General features: G+C 49.6%; 1 protein-coding gene across 1 annotated transcript in view; it reads right to left on the bottom strand.

Moving 5' to 3' along the window:
- LOC140394824 (calcium and integrin-binding family member 3-like) overlaps nucleotides 1–27589 on the bottom strand; it is a 128153-nt gene that overhangs the window by 26500 nt on the left and 74064 nt on the right. The window contains exons 2-3 of the mRNA XM_072482005.1: nucleotides 15063–15174; nucleotides 12644–12791 (exon numbers count right to left, since the gene is read on the bottom strand). Of these exons, the coding sequence (XP_072338106.1) occupies nucleotides 12644–12791; nucleotides 15063–15077 (163 nt within the window). The 5' untranslated portion in view covers nucleotides 15078–15174. The remainder of the gene's footprint in view (nucleotides 1–12643; nucleotides 12792–15062; nucleotides 15175–27589) is intronic.

Here is a 27589-nt window from a genome sequence, read left to right as displayed (position 1 = left end):
GCCAGGTACTTTTAAACTGCTCTCAGCAAAACCAGCCAGGCACTTTTCAAACTGTAAAACTAAACTTCCAAAATGGCTGACCTGAGCTCAGCCACATCCACTCTCTGACATCACTGTTTTCTTAAAGGTACATTGCTTAAACATCCATGTCTTAAAGGTACCCTCACATGACACCATGTTCAATTTATATGCCAAAAAATTACCAACTTCCCCTCGGATCCGCATAACTTCCCCCATCTCCTGAGTGCTGAATTTGGTGCTTTTTGAGTGCGATAGTGAGAGTTTGGTGACCGAGGGAGTGCTGAATTTGGTGCATTTGAGTGCGATAGTGAGAGTTTGGTGACCGAGGGAGTGCTGAATTTGGTGCGTTTTGAGTGCGATAGTGAGAGTTTGGTGACCGAGGGAGTTAGGTGAGGAGGGAGTAAGGTGCTCCTTTCATTTTGTTTCCGACATTTCCGCAAAGAGTGCGAAGAGAGCCAGGAGTTTACAGGAAGTGTAGCTGACTGGGAGCAGAGTCGAAGGGCGGAGATCTAGTTAGTCCACACAGCAGCTATATTCTTTAAGGTAAGAGGGGATGGAGGCTAGGCCAGTTACATGCTCCTCCTGTAGGATGTGGGTGGTAAGGGATACCACCGGTGTCCCCACTGACTATACCTGCGGGAAGTGCACCCAACTTCAGCTCCTCAAAGACCGTGTTAGGGAACTGGAGCTGAAGCTGGATGAACTTCGGATCATCCGGGAGGCAGAGGGGGTGATTGAGAAGAGTTACAGGGAGGTAACCACACCCAAGGTACAGGACAAGAATAGCTGGGTTACAGTCAGGGGGAAAAAAACAAACAGGCAGACAGTGCAGGGATCCCTCGTGGCCGTTCCCCTTCAAAACAAGTATACCATTTTGGATGCTGTTGGGGGGGATGACCTACCGGGGGAAGGCCCTAGCGGTCAGGTCTCTGGCACGGAGTCTGGCTCTGGGGCTCAGAAGAGAAGGGGGGAGAATAGAAAAGCAATAGTTGTAGGAGATTCAATGGTTAGGGGAATAGATAGGAGATTCTGTGGTCGCGAGCGAGACTCCCGGAAGGTATGTTGCCTCCCGGGTGCCAGGGCCAGGGATGTCTCGGATCGTGTCTTCAGGATCCTTAAGAGGGAGGGTGAGCAGCCAGAAGTCGTGGTGCACATTGGTACCAACGACATAGGTAGGAAAAGGGGTGTGGAGGTAATAAACAAGTTTAGGGAGTTAGGCTGGAAGTTGAAAGCCAGGACAGACAGAGTTGTCATCTCTGGTTTGTTGCCGGTGCCACGTGATAGCGAGGCTAGGAATAGGGAGAGAGTGCAGTTGAACACGTGGCTGCAGGAATGGTGTAGGAGGGAGGGCTTCAGGTATTTGGATAATTGGAGCGCATTCTGGGGAAGGTGGGACCTGTACAAGCAGGACGGGTTGCATCTGAACCAGAGGGGCACCAATATCCTGGGAGGGAGGTTTGCTAGTACTCTTCGGGAGGGTTTAAACTAATTTGGCAGGGGAATGGGAACCGGATTTGTAGTCCAGCAACTAAGGTAGCCGATATTCAGGACGCCAAAGCATGTAATGAGGCAGTGGGGAAGGGAACACTGACAAAGGAGAGTATTTGCAGGCACGGAGATGGGTTGAAGTGTGTATACTTCAACGCAAGAAGCATCAGGAATAAGGTGGGTGAACTTAAGGCATGGATCGGTACTTGGGACTACGATGTGGTGGCCATCACGGAAACTTGGATAGAAGAGGGGCAGAAATGGTTGTTGGAGGTCCCTGGTTATAGATGTTTCAATAAGATTAGGGAGGGTGGTAAAAGAGGTGGGGGGGGGGGGTGGCATTATTAATTAGAGATAGTATAACAGCTGCAGAAAGGCAGTTCGAGGAGTATCACCCTATTGAGGTAGTATGGGTTGAAGTCAGAAATAGGAAAGGAGCAGTCACCTTGTTAGGAGTTTTCTATAGGCCCCCCAATAGTAACAGAGATGTGGAGGAACAGATTGGGAAACAGATTTTGGAAAGGTGCAGAAGTCACAGGGTAGTAGTCATGGGCGACTTTAACTTCCCAAATATTGAGTGGAAACTCTTTAGGTCAAATAGTTTGGATGGGGTGGTGTTTGTGCAGTGTGTCCAGGAAGCTTTTCTAACACAGTATGTAGATTGTCCGACCAGAGGAGGGGCAATATTGGATTTAGTACTGGGTAATGAACCAGGGCAAGTGATAGATTTGTTAGTGGGGGAGCATTTTGGAGATAGTGACCACAATTCTGTGACTTTCACTTTAGTAATGGAGAGGGATAGGTACGTGCAACAGGGCAAGGTTTACAATTGGGGGAAGGGTAAATACGATGTTGTCAGACAAGAATTGAAGTGCATAAGTTGGGAACATCGGCTGGCAGGGAAGGACACAAGTGAAATGTGGAACTTGTTCAAGGAACAGGTGCTACGTGTCCTTGATATGTATGTCCCTGTCAGGCAGGGAAGAGATGGTCGAGTGAGGGAACCATGGTTGACAAGAGAGGTTGAATGTCTTGTTAAAAGGAAAAAGGTGACTTATGTGAGGCTGAGGAAACAAGGTTCAGACAGGGCATTGGAGGGATACAAGATAGCCAGGAGGGAACTGAAGAAAGGGATTAGGAGAGCTAAGAGAGGGCATGAACAATCTTTGGTGGGTAGGATCAAGGAAAACCCCAAGGCCTTTTACACATATGTGAGAAATATGAGAATGACTAGAGCGAGGGTAGGTCCGATCAAGGACAGTAGCGGGAGATTGTGTATTGAGTCTGAAGAGATAGGAGAGGTCTTGAATGAGTATTTTTCTTCTGTATTTACAAATGTGAGGGGCGATATTGTTGGAGAGGACAGTGTGAAACAGATTGGTAAGCTCGAGGAAATACTTGTCAGGAAGGAAGATGTGTTGGGCATTTTGAAAAACTTGAGGATAGACAAGTCCCCCGGGCCTGACGGGATATATCCAAGGATTCTATGGGAAGCAAGAGATGAAATTGCAGAGCCGTTGGCAATGATCTTTTTGTCCTCACTGTCAACAGGGGTGGTACCAGGGGATTGGAGAGTGGTGAATGTCGTGCCCCTGTTCAAAAAGGGAACTAGGGAAAACCCTGGGAATTACAGGCCAGTTAGTCTTACTTCGGTGGTAGGCAAAGTAATGGAAAGGGTACTGAAGGATAGGATTTCTGAGCATCTGGAAAGACACTGCTTGATTAGGGATAGTCAGCACGGATTTGTGAGGGGTAGGTCTTGCCTTACAAATCTTATTGAATTCTTTGAGGAGGTGACCAAGCATGTGGATGAAGGTAAAGCAGTGGATGTAGTGTACATGGATTTTAGTAAGGCATTTGATAAAGTTCCCCATGGTAGGCTTATGCAGAAAGTAAGGAGGCATGGGATAGTGGGAAATTTGGCCAGTTGGATAACGAACTGGCTAACCGATAGAAGTCAGAGAGTGGTGGTGGATGGCAAATATTCAGCCTGGATCCCAGTTACCAGTGGCGTACCGCAGGGATCAGTTCTGGGTCCTCTGCTGTTTGTGATTTTCATTAATGACTTGGATGAGGGAGTTGAAGGGTGGGTCAGTAAATTTGCAGACGATATGAAGATTGGTGGAGTTGTGGATAGTAAGGAGGGCTGCAAAGAGACATAGATAGGATGCAGAGCTGGGCTGAGAAGTGGCAGATGGAGTTTAACCCTGAAAAGTGTGAGGTTGTCCATTTTGGAAGGACAAATATGAATGCGGAATATAGGGTTAACGGTAGAGTTCTTGGCAATGTGGAGGAGCAGAGAGATCTTGGGGTCTATGTTCATACATCTTTGAAAGTTGCCACTCAAGTGGATAGAGCTGTGAAGAAGGCCTATGGTGTGCTCGCGTTCATTAACAGAGGGATTGAATTTAAGAGCCGTGAGGTGATGATGCAGCTGTACAAAACTTTGGTAAGGCCACATTTGGAGTACTGTGTACAGTTCTGGTCACCTCATTTTAGGAAGGATGTGGAAGCTCTGGAAAAGGTGCAAAGAAGATTTACCAGGATGTTGCCTGGAATGGAGAGTAGGTCTTACGAGGAAAGGTTGAGGGTGCTAGGCCTTTTCTCATTAGAGCGGAGAAGGATGAGGGGCGACTTGATAGAGGTTTATAAGATGATCAGGGGAATAGATAGAGTAGACAGTCAGAGACTTTTTCCCCGGGTGGAACACACCATTACAAGTAACATAAATTTAAGATGAAAGGTGGAAGATATAGGAGGGATATCAGAGGTAGGTTCTTTACCCAGAGAGTAGTGGGGGCATGGAATGCACTGCCTGTGGAAGTAGTTGAGTCGGAAACATTAGGGACCTTCAAGCAGCTATTGGATAGGTACATGGATGATGGTAAAATGATATAGTGTAGATTTATTTGTTCTTAAGGGCAGCACGGTAGCATTGTGGATAGCGTAATTGCTTCACAGCTCCATGGTCCCAGGTTCGATTCCGGCTTGGGTCATTGTCTGTGCGGAGTCTGCACGTCCTCCCCGTGTGTGCGTGGGTTTCCTCCGTGTGCTCCGGTTTCCTCCCACAGTCCAAAGATGTGCGGGTTAGGTGAATTGGCCAATGATAAATTGCCCTTAATGTCCAAATTGCCCTTGGTGTTGGGTGGAGGTGTTGAGTTTGGGTATGGTGCTCTTTCCAAGAGCCGGTGCAGACTCAAAGGGCCGAATGGCCTCCTTCTGCACTGTAAATTCAATGATAATCTATGACTAATCTAGGACAAAGTTTCGGCACAACATCGTGGGCCGAAGGGCCTGTTCTGTGCTGTATTTTCTATGTTCTATGTCCTCCAACAGGTCTGAGACATACAAGAGCAGGTCATCTGCGTAAAGCGAGATCTGTGCTCCACCACGCCCCCCCCCCCCCCCGCAAACCAGCCCTTTCCAGTTCCTAGAGGCTCATAACGCCATGGCCAGCGGCTCTATGGCCAGAGCAAACAGTAACGGGAAGAGGGGGCACTCTTGCCTCGTCCCTCAGCGTAGTTTCAGCCGGTTCGTACGCACACTCGTTACTGGTGCCTGATAGAGCAACCGCACCCAGTCAATGAAGCCCTCACCAAACCCAAACCTTCCCAGCATCTCCCACAGGTAATTCCACTCCACCCAATCAAAAGCCTTCTCCGCATCCATCGCTACCACCACCTCCTTCTCCCCTCCTTCTGAGGGCATCATAATAACATTTAAAAGCCTCCGACATTGGCCTTGAGTTGCATGCCCTTTACAAATCCTGTCTGGTCTTCCCCTATCACCCCCGAGACACATTCCTCTATCCTTGTGACCAGTATTTTAGCCAGCAATTTGGCATCCACATTCAGTAGAGAGATTGGCGTGTATGACCCGCATTGCTCCGGATTCTTCTCCCGTTTCAGGATCAATGAAATCGAAGCCTGCGACATTGTTGGGGGTAGGACTCCCTTCTCTCTTGCTTCATTAAATGTCCTCACCAGCAGTGGGCTCAGTATCTCTGAAAACGTCTTATAGAATTCCACCAGGTAGCCGTCCGGCCCCGGGGCCTTGCCCGACTGCATGCCCTCCAGCCCCTCCATTATTTCCTCAATTTCCCAGCCCTTCCACCAGATCCTCATCCACCCTTTGGTACCTCAACTGACCCAAAAACTGCCTCATCCCCTCCACCTCCGCCGGGGGTTCCGACTCATATAATTTGCTGTAAAAGTCCTTAAACACATCATTCACCCCCACTGGGTCCAGGACCGTATTCCCACCTCTACTCTTTACTCTCCCTATCTCCCTGGCGGGCTCCCTTTTTTTGAGCTGGTGCACTAACATTCTGCTTGCCTTTTCCCCGTACTCATAAATCGCTCCCCCCCCCGCCTTCCTCAGCTGTTCCACCGCTTTCCCTGTAGTCAACAGCCCAAACTCCACCTGTAACCTCCGCCTATCCCTCAGGGGGCCTCCGAGTATCTCCTGTTCACCTGGAGTATCTCCTCAACTAATCTATCTCTCTCAGCCCGTTCTACCTTTTCTCTGTGGGCCCGTATCGAGATTAATTCCCCTCTGACCACTGCCTTCAAAGCTTCCCAAACCGTTGCTGCAGAGACCTCCCCCTTATCATTTGTTTCCAGGTAGTTTTGGATGGACTTGTTCACCCGCCCACAGATCGCTTTGTCCGCTAACAATCCCACATCCAGCCTCCATAGCGGACGTTGTCCTCTCTCCAAACTAACCCGTAGATCCACCCAATGTGGGGCATGCTCCGACACTGCGATTGCCGAGTACTCAGTATCCAACACCTCCGGTATTAGAGCCCCGCTCAGAACAAAAAAGTTGATGCGAGACTGTACCTTGTGGACATGGGAGAAAAAAGAAAACTCCTTCGCCCTTGGCCGTGCAAACCTCCATGGGTCTACTCCCCCCATCTGTTCCATAAACCCGTTCAATTCCTTTGCCGCGGCTGGCACCCTCCCTGTCCTGGATTTTGACTGGTCCAATTCCGGATCAATGACTGTGTTAAAATCTCCTCCCATGATCAAATTATGCGACTTTAAATCTGGGATCTTACCTAACACCCGCCTCATAAATTCCACATCGTCCCAATTCGGAACATATACGTTCACGAGTACCACCCGCACCCCCTCCAGCTTCCCACTCACCATTATGTACCTACCCCCCATGTCTGACACGATTTTCCCTGCCTCGAATGCCACGCGTTTATTGATCAAGATCGCTACCCCACTGGTCGTTGGGTCCAGCCCTGAGTGGGATACTTGGCCAACCCACCCCTTTCTCAATCTAGTCTGGTCTATCGCCTTCAGGTGTGTCTCTTGTAACATTGCCACATCCGCCTTCAGCCTCCTCAAATGTGCAAACTCGCGAGCCCTCTTGTTCGGCGCATTCAACCCTCTAACGTTCCACGTAATCAGCCTGGTCGGGGGGCTCCCCCCCCCCCCCCAACTAGCCATCACCCTTTTTAGGCCAGCCTCCAGCTTGCGCCCCCTCGGGCATTCACCGTCCCCGACCTCCCATTTGTCCCCTAGTAACAGTTCCTCCCCTGTCAGCAAAGCAGCTCACCACCCCCCCCCCCCCCCCGCCCCCCCCGCCCCCACTCCCTCCCCCCCGGTAACAGAACTAGAAATCCAACCCCGATCTCAAGCTCCAGCTTAACACCTGCTCGCCCCCCACTGTGCTTCCATGAGTCAGCTGACTAAGCTGACTTGATAGCTCCCACCCATGGCACCAAACAGTCTGTCTCCCCATTGTTCTCTCCCCTCTCCCCCCACTTGGGCAAACATATTCAAAGCATCACATTCCCCAGGAAACAAACATCAGAAAAAACAGTGAAAAAACAGCCACAGAAAAAACAACCACGGAAACCCCCCCCCCTCCAACCAGCTCCCGGTACGACAAAGTTAACTTCAGCCATAAAAACAGCCCCTTATTGCACATAAACCAGCACAAAAGTGATTTTCAACAAATCGCCACTACAATACTCTCCAAGGATTCAGTGTCTTTAGTTCACATCCTGTCTTTTTTCCCTGATGAAAGTCCATACATCGTCTGGCGTTTCAAAGTAAAAATCTTGTTTCTCACATGTGACCCACAACCCAAAGATGTGCAGGGTAGGTGGATTGGCCACGCAAAATTGCCCCTTAATTGGAAAAAATGAATTGGGTACACTAAATTTGTTTAAAAAATAAAACCCAGCTCTTGGCCAAATCTGCGCCCAGGTCTTGATAAACGCACAGCTCACAATTCTCCCACCTGATGCTCCGTTCTTTCTTGGCCCACCGCAGAACGTGTTCCTTGTCCAGGAATCGGTGTAAACGTATCACCATCTCCCTCAGCGGCTCGTTCGCTCGGGGCTTCTTCATGAGGGCTCTGTGCGCTCTATCCACTTCCAGGGGCCGAGGGAACGCCGCAACCCCCATCAACTTCTCCAGCATGTTTGTCACATAGGCCCTCGCATCCGATCCCTCACTGCCTTCTGGGAGGCCGTGATTCTCAAATTCTGCCTCCTGGACCTGTTCTCCAGGTCCTCCAGCTTGTCCTGCATCCTTTTCTGGTGGTTATTCATCATCTCCATCTTGGTCTCCAGCACAGTTAGGTATTCCTCATGCTCGGAAACCTTTTTCTCCACCTCCTGGATCGCACGTCCGTGGGTTTCTTGATTCTGCACACCCTGATCAATCGAAGCTTTGATCGGGTCCAGCGTGTCCTTCTTAAGCTTGGTGAAGCAATCTTCAAAAAACTTCACCAGCTGCTTCGTCGACCTCTGCTCTGTCTCCCCGTGACCCTGCTTCTGCACCATGCTTTCCCGCATTGCCAGCTCTGCTCGCATCTTCCTTGTAGGACTCTGTCTTCTCATACGGCCTCTTCTGGTCCAATTCTCCATACACTGGAGGGGGATTTCTCCTCACTGTCTCACTCTCCACCAATTCATCCAATAGAATCCGGAAAAAACTGGGAGAAAAATGTCCGAAAGTCCGTCACAGGTAGGAGCTATCAAATGTGCAACCTACTCCTCCATGGCCACCACCGGAAGTCTCGCAGTTATCACTTTTAAATTATCAAGTGATCTGAAGACATTCTTAAGCATGCAGAGAGAGAGAGATCAAAATACACCTTCTTGTTTGAATGCTCCAACTGAAAACGAAACCAAAAACTCAGCTACAAAATAGCTTCCAGCTCAAAACAGGGGTGGGCAGCAGGGTAGCACATGTGGATAGCACTGTGGCTTCACAGCACCAGGGTCCCAGGTTCAATTTCCCGCTGGGTCACTGTCTGTGCAGAGTCTGCACGTTCTCCCCGTGTGTGCGTGGGTTTCCTCCGGGTGCTCCGATTTCATCCCACAGTCCAAAGATGTGCAGGCTAGGTGGATTGGCCATGCTAAATTGCCCTTCATGTCCAAAAAAAGGTTAGGAGGGGTTATTGGGTTACGGGCTTAAGTGGGTCGGTGCAGACTCGATGGGCCGAATGGCCTCCTTCTGAACTGTATGTTCTATGTTCTAAAACGAAAGTAAAAGCCAGAAACACAGCTCAGCTCCACCCACACAATGACATCACTGCAGCTATTTGATAAGCACAGTTTTCTTAAAGGTACACTGACATGACACTATTGAGTCTGCAACGAACCTCTGAAAGTGTACTTTACCCAGGCCACCTCCAATCCCACAGTCCAGGTTAGGTGGTTTGACCTTAGTGTCCAAAGATGTTTAGCTTAGGTGGGGCTTAGGGGTTACAGTGATAGGGTGGGGAAATGGGCATAGTGCTCTTTCGAGGAGTTGGTGTAGACTTGATGGGCCGATTGGCCTCATTCTGCACTATATGAATTCTATGATCTATTCTTATCGGGGTGGGCAGGAATGTGGAGGTGAAGTTATAATCAGATCGACAAGATCTTATTGAAATGCTGAAGAGGCTCGAGTGACCGACTCCTGCTCCTAAGTTGTGTGTTTGTATGTAACTTGTCCTCACAATTTAGTTACACAATTTTCCTACATAGCAGGTTTTCCAAAGGCCCTGGATAGGCCCTTTAATGGGACTTCCTTCCTCAAACTGGGGAGTTCCTGTTGGGAGGTTCAGTTGCACGTTGAACATTAGGCTAATTCTGGACGCTCAGGTTACGATAACTGTTCCTAAGATGTAGAATTGTGAAGCTCATGAAGCAACAGTCCTTGAGCCCAAGTGTCGAGTGCTAATCAATTATGCTGAATTATAAGCGTGAGAAGAGCATTAATTGGTGTTTCAATTGAGAGACACTTTCTGAAACTGTTGTGTGGTTGGGTTAGGGGGTATATGCTTGTAATGCTTCACTCTGTAAATAATTCTAAGGATGGGATTTCCTGGCCGCACCACCGCAGGCCCTCCGTGGCAGATGACACAAGCCAGTCTAAAATACATTGGCTTCGGATGGAGCAGAAGATTCTGGCCAAAGAACAACAAAGAACAAAGAAATGTACAGCACAGGAACAGGCCCTTTGACCCTCCAAGCCCGTGCCGACCATGCTGCCCGACTAAACTACAATCTTCTACACTTCCTGGGTCCGTATCCCTCTATTCCCATCCTATTCATGTATTTGTCAAGATGCCCCTTAAATGTCACTATCGTCCCTGCTTCCACCACCTCCTCCGGTAGCGAGTTCCAGGCACCCACTACCCTCTGTGTAAAAAATTTGCCTCGTACATCTACTCTAAACCTTGCCCCTCTCACCTTAAACCTATGACCCCTAGTAATTGACCCCTCTACCCCGGGGAAAAGCCTCTGACTATCCACTCTGTCTATGCCCCTCATAATTTTGTAGACCTCTATCAGGTCGCCCCTCAACCTCCTTCGTTCCAGGGAGAACAAACCAAGTTTATTCAACCGCTCCTCATAGCTAATGCCCTCCATACCAGGCAACATTCTGGTAAATCACTTCTGCACCCTCGCTAAAGCCTCCACATCCTTCTGGTAGTGTGGCGACCAGAATTGAACACTATACTCCAAGTGTGGCCTAACTAAGGTTCTATACAGCTGCAACATGACTTGCCAATTCTTATACTCAATGCCCCGGCCAATGGAGGCAAGCATGCCGTATGCCTTCTTGACGACCTTCTCCACCTGTGTTGCCCCTTTCAGTGACCTGTGGACCTGTACTCCTAGATCTCTTTGACTTTCAATACTCTTGAGGGTTCTACCATTCACTGTATATTCCCTACCTGCATTAGACCTTCCAAAATGCATTACCTCACATTTGTCCAGATTAAACTCCATCTGCCATCTCTCCGCCCAAGTCTCCAAACAATCTAAATCCTGTTGTATCCTCTGACAGTCCTCATCGCTATCCGCAATTCCACCAACCTTTGTGTCGTCTGCAAACTTACTAATCAGACCAGTTACATTTTCCTCCAAATCATTTATATATACTACAAACAGAAAAGGTCCCAGCACTGATCCCTGTGGAACACCACTGGTCACAGCCCTCCAATTAGAAAAGCATCCTTCCATTGCTACTCTCTGCCTTCTATGACCTAGCCAGTTCTGTATCCACCTTGCCAGCTCACCCCTGATCCCGTGTGACTTCACCTTTTGTACTAGTCTACCATGAGGGACCTTGTCAAAGGCCTTGCTGAAGTCCATATAGACAACATCCACTGCCCTACCTGCATCAATCATCTTTATGACCTCCTCGAAAAACTCTATCAAGTTAGTGAGACACGACCTCCCCTTCACAAAACCATGCTGCCTCTCACTAATACGTCCATTTGCTTCCAAATGGGAGTAGATCCTGTCTCGAAGAATTCTCTCCAGTAATTTCCCTACCACTGAAGTAAGGCTCACCGGCCTGTAGTTCCCTGGATTATCCTTGCTACCCTTCTTAAACAGAGGAACAACATTGGCTATTCTCCAGTCCTCCGGGACATCATCTGAAGACAGTGAGGATCCAAAGATTTCTGTCAAGGCCTCAGCAATTTCCTCTCCAGCCTCCTTCAGTATTCTGGGGTAGATCCCATCAGGCCCTGGGGACTTATCTACCTTAATATTTTTAAGACACCCAACACCTCGTCTTTTTGGATCTCAATGTGACCCAGGCTATCTCCAGACACCCTTCTCCAGACTCAACATCTACCAATTTCTTCTCTTTGGTGAATACTGATGCAAAGTATTCATTTAGTACCTCGCCCATTTCCTCTGGCTCCACACATAGATTCCCTTGCCTATCCTTCAGTGGGCCAACCCTTTCCCTGGCTACCCTCTTGCTTTTTATGTACGTGTAAAAAGCCTTGGGATTTTCCTTAACCCTATTTGCCAATGACTTTTCGTGACCCCTTCTAGCCCTCCTGACTCCTTCCTACTTTCCTTATATTCCACACAGGCTTCGGCTGTTCCCAGCCTTTTAGCCCTGACAAATGCCTCCTTTTTCTTTTTGACGAGGCCTACAATATCTCTCGTTATCCAAGGTTCCCGAAAATTGCCGTATTTATCCTTCTTTCTCACAGGAACATGCCGGTCCTGAATTCCTTTCAGCTGACACTTGAAAGCCTCCCACATGTCAGATGTTGATTTGCCCTCAAACATCCGCCCCCAATCTATGTTCTTCAGTTCCTGCCTAATATTGTTATAATTAGCCTTCCCCCAATTTAGCACATTCATCCTACGACCACTCTTATCCTTGTCCACCAGCACTTTAAAACTTACTGAATTGTGATCACTGTTCCCGAAATGCTCCCCTGCTGAAACTTCTACCACCTGGCCGGGCTCATTCCCCAATATCAGGTCCAGTACCGCCCCTTCCCTAGTTGGACTGTCTACATTTAGTTTTAAGAAGCCCTCCTGGATGCTCCTTACAAACTCCGCCCCATCTAAGTCCCTGGCACTAAGTGAGTCCCAGTCAATATTGGGGAAGTTGAAGTCTCCCATCACCACAACCCTGTTGTTTTTACTCTTTTCCAAAATCTGTCTCCCTATCTGCTCCTCTATCTCCCGCTGACTCTTGGGAGGCCTGTAGTAAACCCCCAACAAAGACTGAGTAGAGATTTGATCCAGCATCAGTCCTCACAAATGGCTTTCCAGAAGATCAATGCAGAGGTGAAAAATCTTACATCAGTGAAGCAAGAAAGAAACAGGCCCTAATCATTCAGATCAAGCCAAACTCACCATAAATTTTAAATGCATAGCTTGCCTTCAGATCACGCGGGGCCATCTCACTTAGTACAGAGAACATATCCAGAAAGTCATCCAAGGTCATGTTCCCTTCACTGTCCTCGGAAAATACCTCTGCGATCCTCTGACGGAAAGGATTGTCCTGTAGTTGGAAAACAATGCCCAGCGTGATACAGCACACAAAGCAATAATGTGAAGCCTTCACCACCACATCATGGCATCAACATCTGCTAAGTTCCCCCTCTGTTTTTTACTACAGAGAGCACACTGAGTAATTGGTCCAATCATTGCTGGGGCAAGCCGTTCAGTTTACATTCGGTCTTGGGAAAATGGGTTTGTTTGGTTGCGATGGCTTCAGATAGGATCAAACTGGTTTGGCTGTGGTGGACTTAATGGGACTCAAGCTATTTTGTACTCAGTTAGGTATTTGTTGTGTGAGCGTTTGGGGTACAGGGTGTTTTGGGTAACATGGTGGTATATTAATGAACTAATCCAGGAGGTCTGGACTAATGCGCCAGAGACATGTGCCGGAATTGTCCAGCTGGTTGCTGGCGGCAGGATTCTCTGGTCCCTCTGGCAGTGCACCCCGACCTGTGGGTTTTCTGGCACTGAGAGGTGGCTTCAGTGGGAATTCCCATTGACAGCAGCGGGAATAGAGAATCCCTTTGCCAGTGATGGCATGCTGCCTCCTGCTGCTGGGAAACACGCAGCTGGGAGGTCGGAGAATCTCTCCCAAGAGTTCAAACCCCACCACAATAGTTAGTGGAATATAAATGCAATTAATTAATAAATCTGGAGTAAAATGTTAGGCTTGGTGATAATGGTCATGAAACTACCGGATTGTCATAAAAGCGGATTTGATTCACTATTGTCCATCCGAGAAGGAAATCTTCCTGCTCTCGCTTACACTTATTTCCAGGCCCGCAGCAACGTTGGGCGGGATCCTCCGGTCCGCCAGCCATGTGTTTCTCGGCCGCACGCCTTTTGCTGGCGTAGGAATTCTATCTTCCAGCCTCTTATCAATGGATTTCCGATTGTAACCACCCCACGCCGTTGCGAATCCTGCTGGGACGGTGGGGGCGGGGGGAGGGGGGGGGGGGGGGGGAGGGGGGTGCTGCCAGTGAGAAAATTGAATCTCAACGCCAGAGAATTCAGGCCGTGGTTAACTTTTAACTGCCCTCTGAAATTGTTAAGTCATTCCATTTCCGGATGAATGATAAATGCTGTTCTTGTGTTGGATTGTTTGGGATTCTAGGGGCGGGATTCTCCGAAATGGAGGCAGAGTGTTCGCGCCGTCGTGAACGCCATCGCGTTTCACGACGGCGCGATACGAGCGCGGGCACTACTGATTCTGGCCCCCACAGGGGACCAGCACGGCGCTGGAGCGGGTCACGTCGCTCCAGCCTCCCTTCCCAGCGCCAACTGAGCGCCGCGCCAACCCACGCATGCGCAGTGACACAGCGCCAACCCGTGCATGCGCAGTGACACAGCACCAACCTGCGCATGCGCAGTGACACAGCACCAACCCGCGCATGCGCAGTGACACAGCACCAACCCGCGCATGCGCAGTGACACAGCACCAACCCGCGCATGCGCAGTGACACAGCGCCAACCCGCGCATGCGCAGTGACACAGCACCAACCCGTGCATGCGCGGGGGACTTCCTCAACGTGCCGGCCCAGACGCAACATGTCGTGGGGGTTCAGGGGCCGGGTCAGAAGAGGCCGGCCCGCCAATCGGTGGGCCCCGATCGCGGGCCAGACGCAATCGGAGGCCCCCACCCCCGGTGAAAGACCCCCCTCCCCCCCCCCACAGGCCGCTCCCCGACCCTGCGTGCAGAGTTCCCGCCGGCTGCGAGCAGGTGTGGACGGCGCCGGCGGGACTCTGCCGTTTCCGTGCAGCCACTCGGCCCACCAAGGCCGGCGAATCGGCGGCCCGGCTGTGGACAGCGGCCCGCGACCGGCGCCGCGGCAAACCCGCCGGCGCAAATGGTGCTGATTCTCCGCTCCTTGGAGAATCAGGTGCCAGCATCGGGGCGGCGTGGAGCGGTTGCGGCGATTACTCTGGCCCGGTGTGGGGCTCGGAGAATCCCGTCCTTGGTGTTTTCGTTCTGCTGGGCTTTTTGGGCCTGCACTTCATGCAACTTTGATATATTAGCAATTGAGTCGATGAATAAAAAACCCCTTCAAATGGAAACAGCACACACATGACCAGTAAATGAACTGTTAATAATATTCTTCTTCGCTTCCATCCCTGGACTGGCAGAGACTGTGTTTCATTCCTGCTCATTGGTGGGTGTCAGGTTGCTGAAAAGATACTGAAAGACTCCTGTCAATTAGTACTTGCTGAATTATTCAACATGGACCAGTGAGAGTGCACTTGGCATAAACCGTGGTTTCCTGCACACTGCTACCTTCAGTTCTGGCATGCTGCCAATCAGCTCATAAGGGATCTTCACATCAGGGTTGTCCTTGTAATTGAGTGGCACCAACTGTGGAGCCAGGTCTCGGTAGCGGTGGAACAATCTGGAACAAGGCAGAGAGAGAGAGGGAGAGATAGTGCTTAATGTTTTATAGAGAACAGATAGAGTTTGTTTGAAGTTCCTGCATTGAATTGCCTTGTCACACCACGATTCCAAACAGGACGTTGTCAAAGAATCATGGCCGTGAGAGCAACACAAACCATTGTTTTTTTAAAAGTTTAGGGTTCTTTTTTTTCCAATTAAGGGGCAATTTAGCGTGGCCAATCCACCTATCCTGAACATCTTTGGGTTGTGGGGGTGAGACCCACGCAGACACGGGGAGAATGTGCAAACTCCACACGGACAGTGGCCCAGGGCTGGGATTTGAACAGTGCTAACCACTGCGCCTCTGTTCCGCTCCACAAACCATTGCTAAGTACTTGAAAAGAGGCATCTTATAAGAGGAGCTTGGAAATTCTCAGCAGACTCACCTTTATAAAGAACACCTGTGCTCGTCAGTCGGTTCCACAATGGAGATAAGCAGCTGGTGATTGTGAATTTAACTTGCATGCGTTCTGTTCCAGAGCCGTGGCAGGTTACATGAATAACAGAGATACCTTTATGCCTCTTAATCCATTTTGTTCCTTATTGACCACTAACATTTCAGAACACAGGTCTTTGAGATCCTCACTTTCAATACAATAATCCCCCAACACAATTATTATACAGAGAGTGGGCCTGGAATTTCTGCTCTTGTTCACATCAAGCGGGTTTGACAGCTACAGTGGAAAATATCACAAGAAGGCCTTTGACACGTTTACTGTTGACTTAAATGCAGGATGTGATTGTCCCCTCCACTCACCAGTGGCATGTCCCGCTATTCAGCACTGGGAATGCCAATGTAGTAGACATTAGCATATCATTATCAGGCCCACACACCGGAATCATGGGGAAGGTAAAGTGGGAGGTGTGGGGAGTGGGGTGGGGGACGGGAGGCTCACAGGCAATTCTGAACAGCAGAGCGAGGCTGCCTCTGGTATAGGGCCACGATCTTTTTGAGGGATGGGGGATGTGCGGTAGGGGCATGTGGTTAAGCTTCCACGCAATCATAGGGAGTTGGTGGGAGGCTGGGGGCTAAATAGGATAGAATGTAGACAAGAGCAATGCCAATGCAAAAATATGTCAATGATCAGTACCCATTGCAGCTGAGAGGGTTCAGCTTGAGCTCAGTTGCCATGCTTGGAGTCAGGCTAGTCATGAAATTGTGCCCACTCGAACAATACTTATGTGTGACAGTGCTAATGGTTGCTACTCAGAATTTAACCCTTAGTGCACTGACTTCTAAATTCAATGACTGCTATGGTCTGGCGGTACCATGGCCTGACTGGGCATACAAAGTTATCCCCTTAAAAAGGTGGCAATGGCCCACTTCCGAAGGATAGTTCTCCTAATCAGTTTGGCTTCAGTTTTTCAGCGGTAGCAGCGAGAGCAGTAACCAGGGGGCTGTCAGGAAGGTAAGTTTCCCTTTTTAAAAACTTACTTTACAGGAGCGGTGAGAGGGAGGAGCTGAGTGGGAGCGGTCGAATTGCGCTCTGGGAATGTGAGTGAACTGATATATTTGGGCAGCGTTTTGGTATACTGTTGGGGGAGATGGCTCACCAGGGGAAGGCAGCAGTAGCCAGGTTCATGGCACTGTGGCTGGCTCTGCTGTACAGAAGGGCGGGAAAAAGAGTGGAAGGGCTATAGTCATAGGGGATTCAATTGTAAGGGGAGTAGAGGCGGTTCTGTGGTCGAAAACGAGACTCCCGAATGGTATGTTGCCTCCCAGGTGCACGGGTCAGGGATGCCTCAGATAGACTGCAGAACATTCTGAAGGGTGAACAGCCAGTTGTCGTGGTGCATATAGACACCAATGATATAGATACAAAACAGAATGCGGTCCTACAAGCAGAATTTAGGGAGTTAGGAGCCAAGTTAAAAAGTCGGACCTCAGAGGTTGTAATCTCAGGATTGCTACCAGTGCCACGTGGTAGTCAGGGTAGAAATGAAAGAATAGGCAGGATGAATGCGTGGCTTGAGAGATGGTGCAGGAGGGAGGGGTTCAGATTTTTGGGACATTGGGACCGGTTCTGGGGGAGGTGGGACTGCTACAAATTGGACGGTCTACACCTGGGCAGGACTGGAACCAATGTCCTTGGGGGTGCTTTTGCTAACGCTGTTGGGGAGGGTTTAAACTAATGTGGCAGGGGGATGGGAACCAAATGAGGAGGTTAGTGGACAGTAAGGAGGTAGTAACTAAAGCCTGTAAGGAACTAGATCATGAAGTCAGCGTGACTAAGGGGAAGAGTAAGCAGGGAGCAGATGATGAATGCAAAGGGACTGGTGGTCTGAGGTGCATTTGTTTTAATGCAAGAAGTGTAGTAGGTAAGGCAGATAAACTTAGTGTTATGGGCGAGGCGTTTTCAGAACCCCAAAATGTATCATGGAGTTCAACCAACCTCTCCCTTTAAGGTATTTGTTGCTTTTCCTAGCACATGGCTTGCTCCCTAGGTGTGATATTACAATTATGGACACGTGGGTTTTTAAACACAAAACACTGTTTATTCCATGATCTCAACTTAACATCTTAAATAAACATTGGATCTCTTAACACCCCTTACTTCAAAGATAACTCAGAAAATATTGCAACAGTAAATAACTCCTTAAAATGTTCCTTCAAACTTCCAAGAGACTTAACACCTTTAAACAGTACGACATCAGGTTAAAGGAGATATATTTTTTCTGTAGAATGGCAGAGATATATTAGCTTGGGTGACTTCAGCTCCAGCACCTTGCTTTCTTCATGCAGCTCTCTGGAAACCCACAGACACACCCACGCTGCTTTCTCAAACCTGGCTTTCTCCCTTCAAGCAGATCACAGCAAAACAGAACTTCTCAAGCTGCTGCCTCAAACTGACTTTCTACTTTTAAACTGCTCTCAGCAAAACCAGCAAGGCACATTTTAGCTGCTCTCAGCAAAACCAGCCAGGCACTTTTCAAACTGCAAAACCACCCTGCAAAATGGCTGAACTAAGCTGAGCTCCACCCACTCTATGATATCACTGTTTTCTTAAAGGTACATTGCTTAAACATCCAGTTCTTAAAGGCACTCTCGCATGACATTAGGGTTTGGATTAGTACATGGGAGTATGATGTTATTGCTATTACTGAGACTTGGTTGAAGGAAGGGCATGATTGGCAACTAAATATCCCAGGATATCGATGCTCCAGGCGGGATAGAGAGGGAGGTAATAGGGGTGGAGGAGTTGCATTACTGGTCAGAGAGGATATCACAGCTGCGCTGAAGGAGGGCACTATGGAGGACTCAAGCAGTGAGGCAATATGGGCAGAGCTCAGAAATAGGAAGGGTGTGGTAACAATGTTGGGGCTATACTACAGACCTCCCAACAGAGAGCGTTAGATAGAGGTACAAATATGTAAACAGATTATGGAAAGATGTAGGAGCAACAGGGTGGTGGTGATAGGAGATTTTAATTTTCCCAAAATTGGCTGGGATACACTTAGTGTCAGAGGTCTAGATGGAGCAGAGTTTGTAAGGAGCATCCAGGAGGATTTTCTAGAGCAGTATGTAAATAGTCCAACTCGGGAAGGGGCCATACTGGACCTGGTGTTGGGGAATGAGCCCGGCCAGGTGGTTGAAGTTTCAGTCGGGGATTACTTTGGGAATAGGGATCACAATTCCGTAAGTTTTAGAATACTCATGGACAAAGACAAGAGTGGTCCTAAAGGAAGAGTGCTAAATTGGGGGAAGGCCAACTATACCAAAATTCGGCAGGAGCTGGGGAATGTGGATTGGGAGCAGCTGTTTGAAGGTAAATCCACATTCGATATGTGGAAGGCTTTTAAAGAGAGGTTGATTAGAGTGCAGGACAGACATGTCCCTATGAAAATGAGGGATAGAAATGGCAAGATTAGGGAACCATGGATGACAGGTGAAATTGTGAGACTAGCTAAGAGGAAAGAGGAAGCATACATAAGGTCTACGCGACTGAAGACAGACGAAGCTTTGGAAGAATATCGGGAATGTAGGACCAATCTGAAACGAGGAATCAAGAGGGCTAAAAGGGGTCATGAAATAACTTGAGCAAACAGGGTAAAGGAAAATCCCAAAGCCTTTTATTCATATATAAGGAGCAAGAGGGTAACTAGAGAAAGGGTTGGCCCACTCAAGGACAAAGGAGGAAGGTTATGCGTGGAGTCAGAGGAAATGGGTGAGATTCTTAACGAGTACTTTGCATCGGTATTCACCGAGGAGAGGGACATGACGGAGGTTGAGGTTAGGGATAGATGTTTGATTACTCTAGGTCAAGTCGGCATAAGGAGGGAGGATGTGTTGGGTATTCTAAAAGGCATTAAGGTGGGCAAGTCCCCAGGGCCGGATGGGATCTATCCCAGGTTACTGAGGGAAGTGAGAGAGGAAATAGCTGGGGCCTTAACAGATATCTTTGCAGCATCCTTGAACACGGGTGAGGTACCGGAGGACTGGAGAATTGCTAATGCTGTCCCCTTGTTTAAGAAGGGTAGCAGGGATAATCCAGGTAATTATAGACTGCTGAGCCTTACGTCAGTGGTTGGGAAGCTTCTGGAGAAGATACTGAGGGATAGGATCTATTCCCATTTGGAAGAAAATGGGCTTATCAGTGATAGGCAGCATGGTTTTGTGCAGAGAAGGCCATGGCTTACCAACTTAATAGAATTCTTTGAGGAAGTGACAAAGTTGATTGATGAGGGAAGGGCTGTAGATGTCATATACATGGACTTCAGTAAGTCGTTTGATAAGGTTCCCCATGGTAGGCTGATGGAGAAAGTGAAGTCTCATGGGGTCCAGGGTGTACTAGCTAGATGGATAAAGAACTGGCTGGGCAACAGGAGACAGAGAGTAGTAGTGGAAGGGAGTTTCTCAAAATGGAGAGCTGTGACCAGTGGTGTTAGACATAGACATAGACATAGAAAATACAGCACAGAACAGGCCCTTCGACCCACGATGTTGTGCCGAACCTTTGTCCTAGATTAATCATAGTTTATCATTGAATTTACAGTGCAGAAGGAGGCCATTCGGCCCCCTGAGTCTGCACCGGCTCTTGGAAAGAGCACCCCACCCAAACTCAACACCTCCACCCAACACCAAGGGCAATTTTGGACACTAAGGGCAATTTATCATGGCCAATGCACCTACCCTGCACATCTTTGGACTGTGGGAGGAAACCGGAGCACCCGGAGGAAACCCACGCAGACACGGGGAGGACGTGCAGACTCCGCACAGACAGTGACCCAAGCCGGAATCGAACCTGGGACCCTGGAGCTGTGAAGCAATTGTGCTATCCACAATGCTACCGTGCTGCCCTTAAGAACAAATAAATCTACACTATATCATTTTACCATAATCCATGTACCTATCCAATAGCTGCTTGAAGATCCCTAATGTTTCCGACTCAACTACTTCCACAGGCAGTGCATTCCATGCCCTCACTACTCTCTGGGTAAAGAACCTACCTCTGATATCCCTCCTATATCTTCCACCTTTCACCTTAAATTTATGTCCCCTTGTAATGGTTTGTTCCACCCGGGGAAAAAGTCTCTGACTGTCTACTCTATCTATTCCCCTGATCATCTTATAAACCTCTATCAAGTCGCCCCTCATCCTTCTCCGTTCTAATGAGAAAAGGCCTAGCACCCTCAACCTTTCCTCGTAAGACCTACTCTCCATTCCAGGTAACACCCTGGTAAATCTTCTTTGCACCTTTTCCAAAGCTTCCACATCATTCATAAAATGAGGTGACCAGAACTGTACACAGTACTCCAAATGTGGCCTTACCAAAGTTTTGTACAGCTGCATCATCGCCTCATGGCTCTTAAATTCAATCCCTCTGTTAATGAACGCGAGCACACCATAGGCCTTCTTCACAGCTCTATCCACTTGAGTGGCAACTTTCAAAGATGTATGAACATAGACCCCAAGATCTCTCTGCTCCTCCACATTGCCAAGAACTCTACCGTTAACCCTGTATTCCGCATTCATATTTGTCCTTCCAAAATGGACAACCTCACACTTTTCAGGGTTAAACTCCATCTGCCACTTCTCAGCCCAGCTCTGCATCCTATCTATGTCTCTTTGCAGCCGACAACAGCCCTCCTTACTATCCACAACTCCACCAATCTTCGTATCGTCTGCAAATTTACTGACCCACCCTTCAACTCCCTCATCCAAGTCATTAATAAAAATCACAAACAGCAGAGGACCCAGAACTGATCCCTGCGGTACGCCACTGGTAACTGGGATCCAGGCTGAATATTTGTCATCCACCACCACTCTCTGACTTCTATCGGTTAGCCAGTTCGTTATCCAACTGGCCAAATTTCCCACTATCCCATGCCTCCTTACTTTCTGCAGGAGCCTACCATGGGGAACCTTATCAAATGCCTTACTAAAATCCATGTACACTACATCCACTGCTTTACCTTCATCCACATGCTTGGTCACCTCCTCAAAGAATTCAATAAGATTTGTAAGGCAAGACCTACCCCTCACAAATCCGTGCTGACTATCCCTAATCAAGCAGTGTCTTTCCAGATGCTCAGAAATCCTATCCTTCAGTACCCTTTCCATTACTTTGCCTACAACCGAAGTAAGACTAACTGGCCTGTAATTCCCAGGGTTATCCCTAGTCCCTTTTTTGAACAGGGGCATGACATTCGCCACTCTCCAATCCCCTGGTACCACCCCTGTTGACAGTGAGGACGAAAAGATCATTGCCAACGGCTCTGCAATGTCATCTCTTGCTTCCCATAGAATCCTTGGATATATCCCGTCAGGCCTGGGGGACTTGTCTATCCTCAAGTTTTTCAAAAACCACAGGGATCCGTGCTGGGACCACTGTTGTTTGTGGTATACATAAATGATCTGGAGGACGGTATAGGTGGTCTGATTAGCAAGTTTGCAGATGTCACTAAGATTGGTGGAGTAGCAGATAGTGAAGGGGACTGTCAGAGAATACAGCAGAATATAGATAGATTGGAGAGTTGGGCGGAGAAATGGCAGATGGAGTTCAATCCGGGAAATGCGAGGTGATGCATTTTGGAAGATCCAATTCAAGAGCGAACTATACGGTAAATAAAAAAGCCCTGGGGAAAATTGATGTATAGAGAGATCTGGGAGTTCAGGTCCATTGTACCCTGAAGGTGGCTGCGCAGGTCGATAGAGTGGTCAAGAAGGCATATGGCATGCTTTCCTTCATCGGAAGGGGTATTGAGTACAAGAGTTGGCAGGTCATGTTACAGTTGTATAAGACTTTGGTTCGGCCACATTTGGAATACTGCGTACAGTTCTGGTTGCCATATTACCAGAAGGATGTGGATGCTTTGGAGAAGGTGCAGAGGAGGTTCACCAGGATGTTGCCTGGTATGGAGGGCGCTAGCTATGAAGAGAGGTTGAGTAGATTAGGATTATTTTCATTAGAAAGACAGAGATTGAGGGGGGACCTCATTGAGGCCTACAAAATCATGAGAGGTATAGATAGTGTGGATAGCAAGAAGCTTTTTCCCAGAGTGGGGGACTCAATTACTAGGGGTCACGAGTTCAAGGTGAGAGGGGAAAAGTTTCAGGGAGATATGCGTGGAAAGTTCTTTATGCAGAGGGTGGTGGGTGCCTGGAACGCATTGCCGGCGGAGGTGGTAGAGGCGGGCACGATAGCATCATTTAAGATGTATCTAGACAGATACATGAATGGGCAGGGAGCAGAAGGATAAAGATCCTTAGAAAATAGGCGACAGTTTTAGATAGAGGATCTGGATCGGCGCAGGCTTGGAGGGCCGAAGGACCTGTTCCTGTGCTGCAATTTTTCTTTGTTCTTTGTTTTGTTCTTGGTAATCCTTGGCTCTGTGCGGAAGTGAACATAAGACCTTGGAGTGAAGCCTTGGATAATGTCTGCACCTCAGTTGAAAGCTCAGAATGCAGTGGAGTGGCCAACGCTGTGGCCACGTAGTCACATGGTGTGGAGCAGGGGTGGTGTGGGGCCTTCCCCAACCAGCATACAGACTAGGGATCGGGCATCAGTGCTGTGGCCGGGACGTGACTCAATGGGCTTTAAGCGCACCTGCAGATGATGAATGGACAAAAAGGAGACAAATGTTAACTATCAAGTCTCTCTCTTTGATTCTGCATTCACAAGACCATCAGGAACATGGAGCCTGGTGACCTCACTGTCATTCTCACTTATAGAGAAGAGAAGAAGAAGTGAATGGAGGCGCCTGGCTCACCAAAGGCAGGAGCAGAACCGTCAAGAGGAAGGGGTGGCAGGGCCTGATACACATGCAGAGGATGAACCCCAGAGATCCGTCACTCCGAGGCACCTCACTAGATCCTGGATCTACAGACGGCGGTTTACGTACATGCAGATGTCCGAGAAACAGTGTCTCGGAAGATTTTTGCGAATACAGGGAACTGATTGGTCACATCCGTCACCTTCTGTAGGATTTGGCGGCATGGGGACTTCCCAGTTCTAACACTAACAGACCCACTGCCAGTGTCGCTGAAAGTTGCAGCGGTGCTCAATTTTTACCCCAGTGGCTCCTTCCAGGGCTCCACAGATGACCTCTGGGGAAGTTGCACAAACCTCCGTTCACAGTCAACATAGAACATACAGTGCAGAAGGAGGCCATTCGGCCTATCGAGTCTGCACCGACCCACTTAAGCTCTTACTTCCACCCTATCCCCGTAACCCAATAACCCCTCCTAACCTTTTTGGTCACGAAGGGCAATTTAGCATGGCCAATCCACCTAACCTGCACGTCTTTGGACTGTGGGAGGAAACCGGAGCACCCGGAGGAAACCCACGCAGACACAGGGAGAACGTACAGACTCCTCACAGACAGTGACCCAGTGGGGAATCGAACCTGGGACCCTGGCGTTGTGAAGCCACACTGCTATCCACTTGTGCTACCGTGCATCCAGGAAGTCCCGGCACAATCTTTGCAAAGTCACACAACTTGATCCATTTCAACCGGGATCGGGCAAATCAGGATGCAAGTGCGACGGGATTTGTGCAAACATCTGGCTATCCACAGGTGTGGGACGCTATCAACTACACTCACATGGCTCTCAGATCTCCAGGGCATCAAGCTGTGAAATACATGATTTGTAAGGGCGCGCACTCGCTGAATGTCCAGCTGTTCAGCGACTACACTAAAAGCATCCTCCAGGTGTGTGGTGAATTCCCAGGGAGTGTGCACGATTCCTCCATTCTGAGCTGCTCCCCGATCACTGACATGTTTCAGGGTCCACAGAGTCAGCAGGATTGGCTCCTCAGGGACAAGGCCTACCCACTGAGGAGGTGGCTGACGCGGGGAGGCCACAGAGTACAGCTGAGGCAAGTAGCAATGAGGTTCATGCTCCAACTTACACTTTGGTGGAACAGACCATAGGGATGCTGACAATGAGGTTCCAGCCTGGAACGGGCGGCTGGTGCCCTGGAACGGTCTGCTGGTGCCCTGGAATGGTCTGCTGGTGCCCTGGAACGGTCTGCTGGTGCCCTGGAACGGTCGGCTGGTGCCCTGGAATGGTCTGCTGGTGCCCTGGAACGGTCTGCTGGTGCCCTGGAACGGTCTGCTGGTGCCCTGGAACGGTCGGCTGGTGCCCTGGAACGGTCGGCTGGTGCCCTGGAACGGTCGGCTGGTGCCCTGGAACGGTCTGCTGGTGCCCTGCAATGGTCTGGTGGTGCCCTGGAATGGTCTGCTGGTGCCCTGGAACGGTCTGCTGGTGCCCTGGAACGGTCTGCTTGTGCCCTGGAACGGTTTGGTGATGCCCTGGAACGGTCGGCTGGTGCCCTGGAACGGTCGGCTGGTGCCCTGGAACGGTCTGCTGGTGCCCTGGAACGGTCTGCTGGTGCCCTGGAACGGTCGGCTGGTGCCCTGGAACGGTCTGCTGGTGCCCTGGAACGGTCTGGTGGTGCCCTGGAACGGTCTGCTGGTGCCCTGGAACGGTCTGGTGGTGCCCTGGAACAGTCTGCTGGTGCCCTGGAACGGTCTGCTGGTGCCCTGGAACGGTCTGGTGGTGCCCTGGAAAGGTCTGCTGTTGCCCTGGAACGGTCTGGTGGTGCCCTGCAATATAAACCACAGAGGGTGTCACGCATCATGGTCACCTGCTGTGCCCTGTACAACCTGGTGCTGCAACTGGGGGGGGGGGGGGGGGGGGGGGGGGCAACTGTCCGAGGAGGAGATGGAGGAGCATCACATATCCTCCGTTGAAGAGGATGTCAAAGGGGATGAGGCTGAGGAAGTCCTTAAGGGAGAGAGGCTGTCGGCCATGAAGGCATGGCGATATCCAGGGGAGGAAGATGAGCTCGGGACGGTTCATTCCCGTTAGATTCAAGGAGCCTGATGAGGACATCCAGTGAGGACATCCTATTATTGTCACATGGCCTCTGTGAGCATTTCTCTCCCATCTGACTGGTGGAAGTGCACACTCTCGGTGATAAGGCTCCTGTCGTGAGGACACAGCAAATGGCCCTGATCCCAGGAGGATGATGATAACTTGCAGTGGGGACAGTGCACAGATCCTCACAGAGCTTCTGTGAGTGACTGACTCTGGTCTGGCTGATAGCGGCTCGCTTGTTCTCAGTGACCAGGGTCGCACCATGGCGATGCAGCAGGAAACAAGGAGCCATGGAAAGGTCGCAAATAATGTGAGTTTATTTACATTATTGACAAGTGCTTAACGCCCATGCCCATGCTAGAGCTTCTTCACCTTTCTAACCCTGCTGCTTTGACTTGGTGTACCGCCAACATCCACAGCAGGGGTGGAGGCAGCCTGCTCTCTGCCACGCCCTGAAGACCTTAGCTGGTGTCCTCAGGGCCCCATCCTGCTTTTGGAGTTTTGCCGTGTGGCAGCGCCTGTGGAGCTTGAGCTGAAGCAGGCAGAGGGAGGGGGGATTCGAATGGGCAGACATTGTCGAAGTCGCTTTGATGGCCCTGGAATGTGAATCAGCTGCTTCTTCTCCATATGGGTGCCTGAGGGCTCCTGGATTTCTCCTTGGGATAGAGGGACAGCTGTAGTGAGGTCAAGGAGTCCTGCACCCCTCTGGCATTGACACTGGTGAATGCCTGCAAGTGCCCTTCCATGGAGTGCAGTTCCTGCAGCAGCGCAGGACAGAGGTCCTGCACGAAGGTCTCTACTGTGGCCACAGCCTTACCAATGTTGACCTCGGTGCGTTGGCCTATTGGTGCAATCACCTCAGACTGAAGACGGATGGATTCCTCTGTAGAGCTTTGCAATCCGGGGAGTGGACCAGCCAGCCTATCCTGATTTTCCCGAGTTTGCCTTTGGAGTTCCAGCAACTGATGCATGACCGAGTCCACAGCCTCATCAACTGGAGTGAGTGAGATCCCTGTGGATGTGTGATGGGTCTGTGGGTTTATGAGTGATGCGAAGAGTGACTTACCCTCGCAGAACGGAACTCGTTCATCCTCACAGCACTGGATGGCTGTCCTCTTCCACAGGGCGTTGGCATGACCACCGCTGTCATCGCCTCCCTTGCTAGATTGATCACCTTGGATGGAGGTCTTCGCCCACAGCATTGGTAGAGGACATCGTGGCAGGCCTCCACTGAGTCCAGCGGGTGCTCGAAGGAGGTATCTGTAAACCTAGGTGCTGAATATCTCCTGGGTCTGGCAGCTATGACTACCCAGGGGATTCCTCGGACTTGAAGTGTATGGCTGTGCACAGGGGCAGCCTTTAAATAACTCAGATCATTGAAGTGCCGAGGGGGTGGCAGGGCAGGCAAATCAGAGGCCGCTTGGCAGTGATGTGACGTGGAACCTGTGCCTGCCAATTATTTCCTCACGATGCCACACAATACATGGAAAAAGCCCCCATTGCCATCGGCAGGCTCAACGCTGCCTTCACTGCCCGACATCAGAATTGCTGAATTCTGAGATGATTCTGCCCGTGATGTTTACACATCAATCCTCTTCCATAGAGATGGTGTAATAAGCTCAAACACCGACTGCTCCACCAGTCATTTAACCATTAGGTTGCTGCATCTACACAGGCAATTCCAAGATTGTTACAGCCATTTTATCATTAGGTTTTCAGTCCCCTAGTTTCCCAGATGCTGCATAATGACCCTTATGAAAACACTAAACCCACACAACCATTGCCGTCTTTTAAAGGAAGGCTGTAGCTTGCAGACGCCCACCACACTCTGGGTGAAAATGTTTTTCCTCATGTCCCCTCTAATCCTCCTACCAATCACCCTAAATCTATACCCCCTGGTAATTGATCCCTCAGCTAGCGGGTGCAAGCTTTGCTATCTATCCTATCTTGGACCATCATAATTTGTACATTTGAATTAGGTCACCGCTTAGCCTTCTCTGTTCTAAGGAAACAACCCAGCCTATCCAATCTCTCTTCATAGCTGCCATTT

The sequence above is a fragment of the Scyliorhinus torazame genome, chromosome 18, assembly GCF_047496885.1.
Source record: "Scyliorhinus torazame isolate Kashiwa2021f chromosome 18, sScyTor2.1, whole genome shotgun sequence".
NCBI lineage: Eukaryota > Metazoa > Chordata > Chondrichthyes > Carcharhiniformes > Scyliorhinidae > Scyliorhinus > Scyliorhinus torazame.
This window is presented reverse-complemented; position numbering and strand designations above follow the sequence as displayed.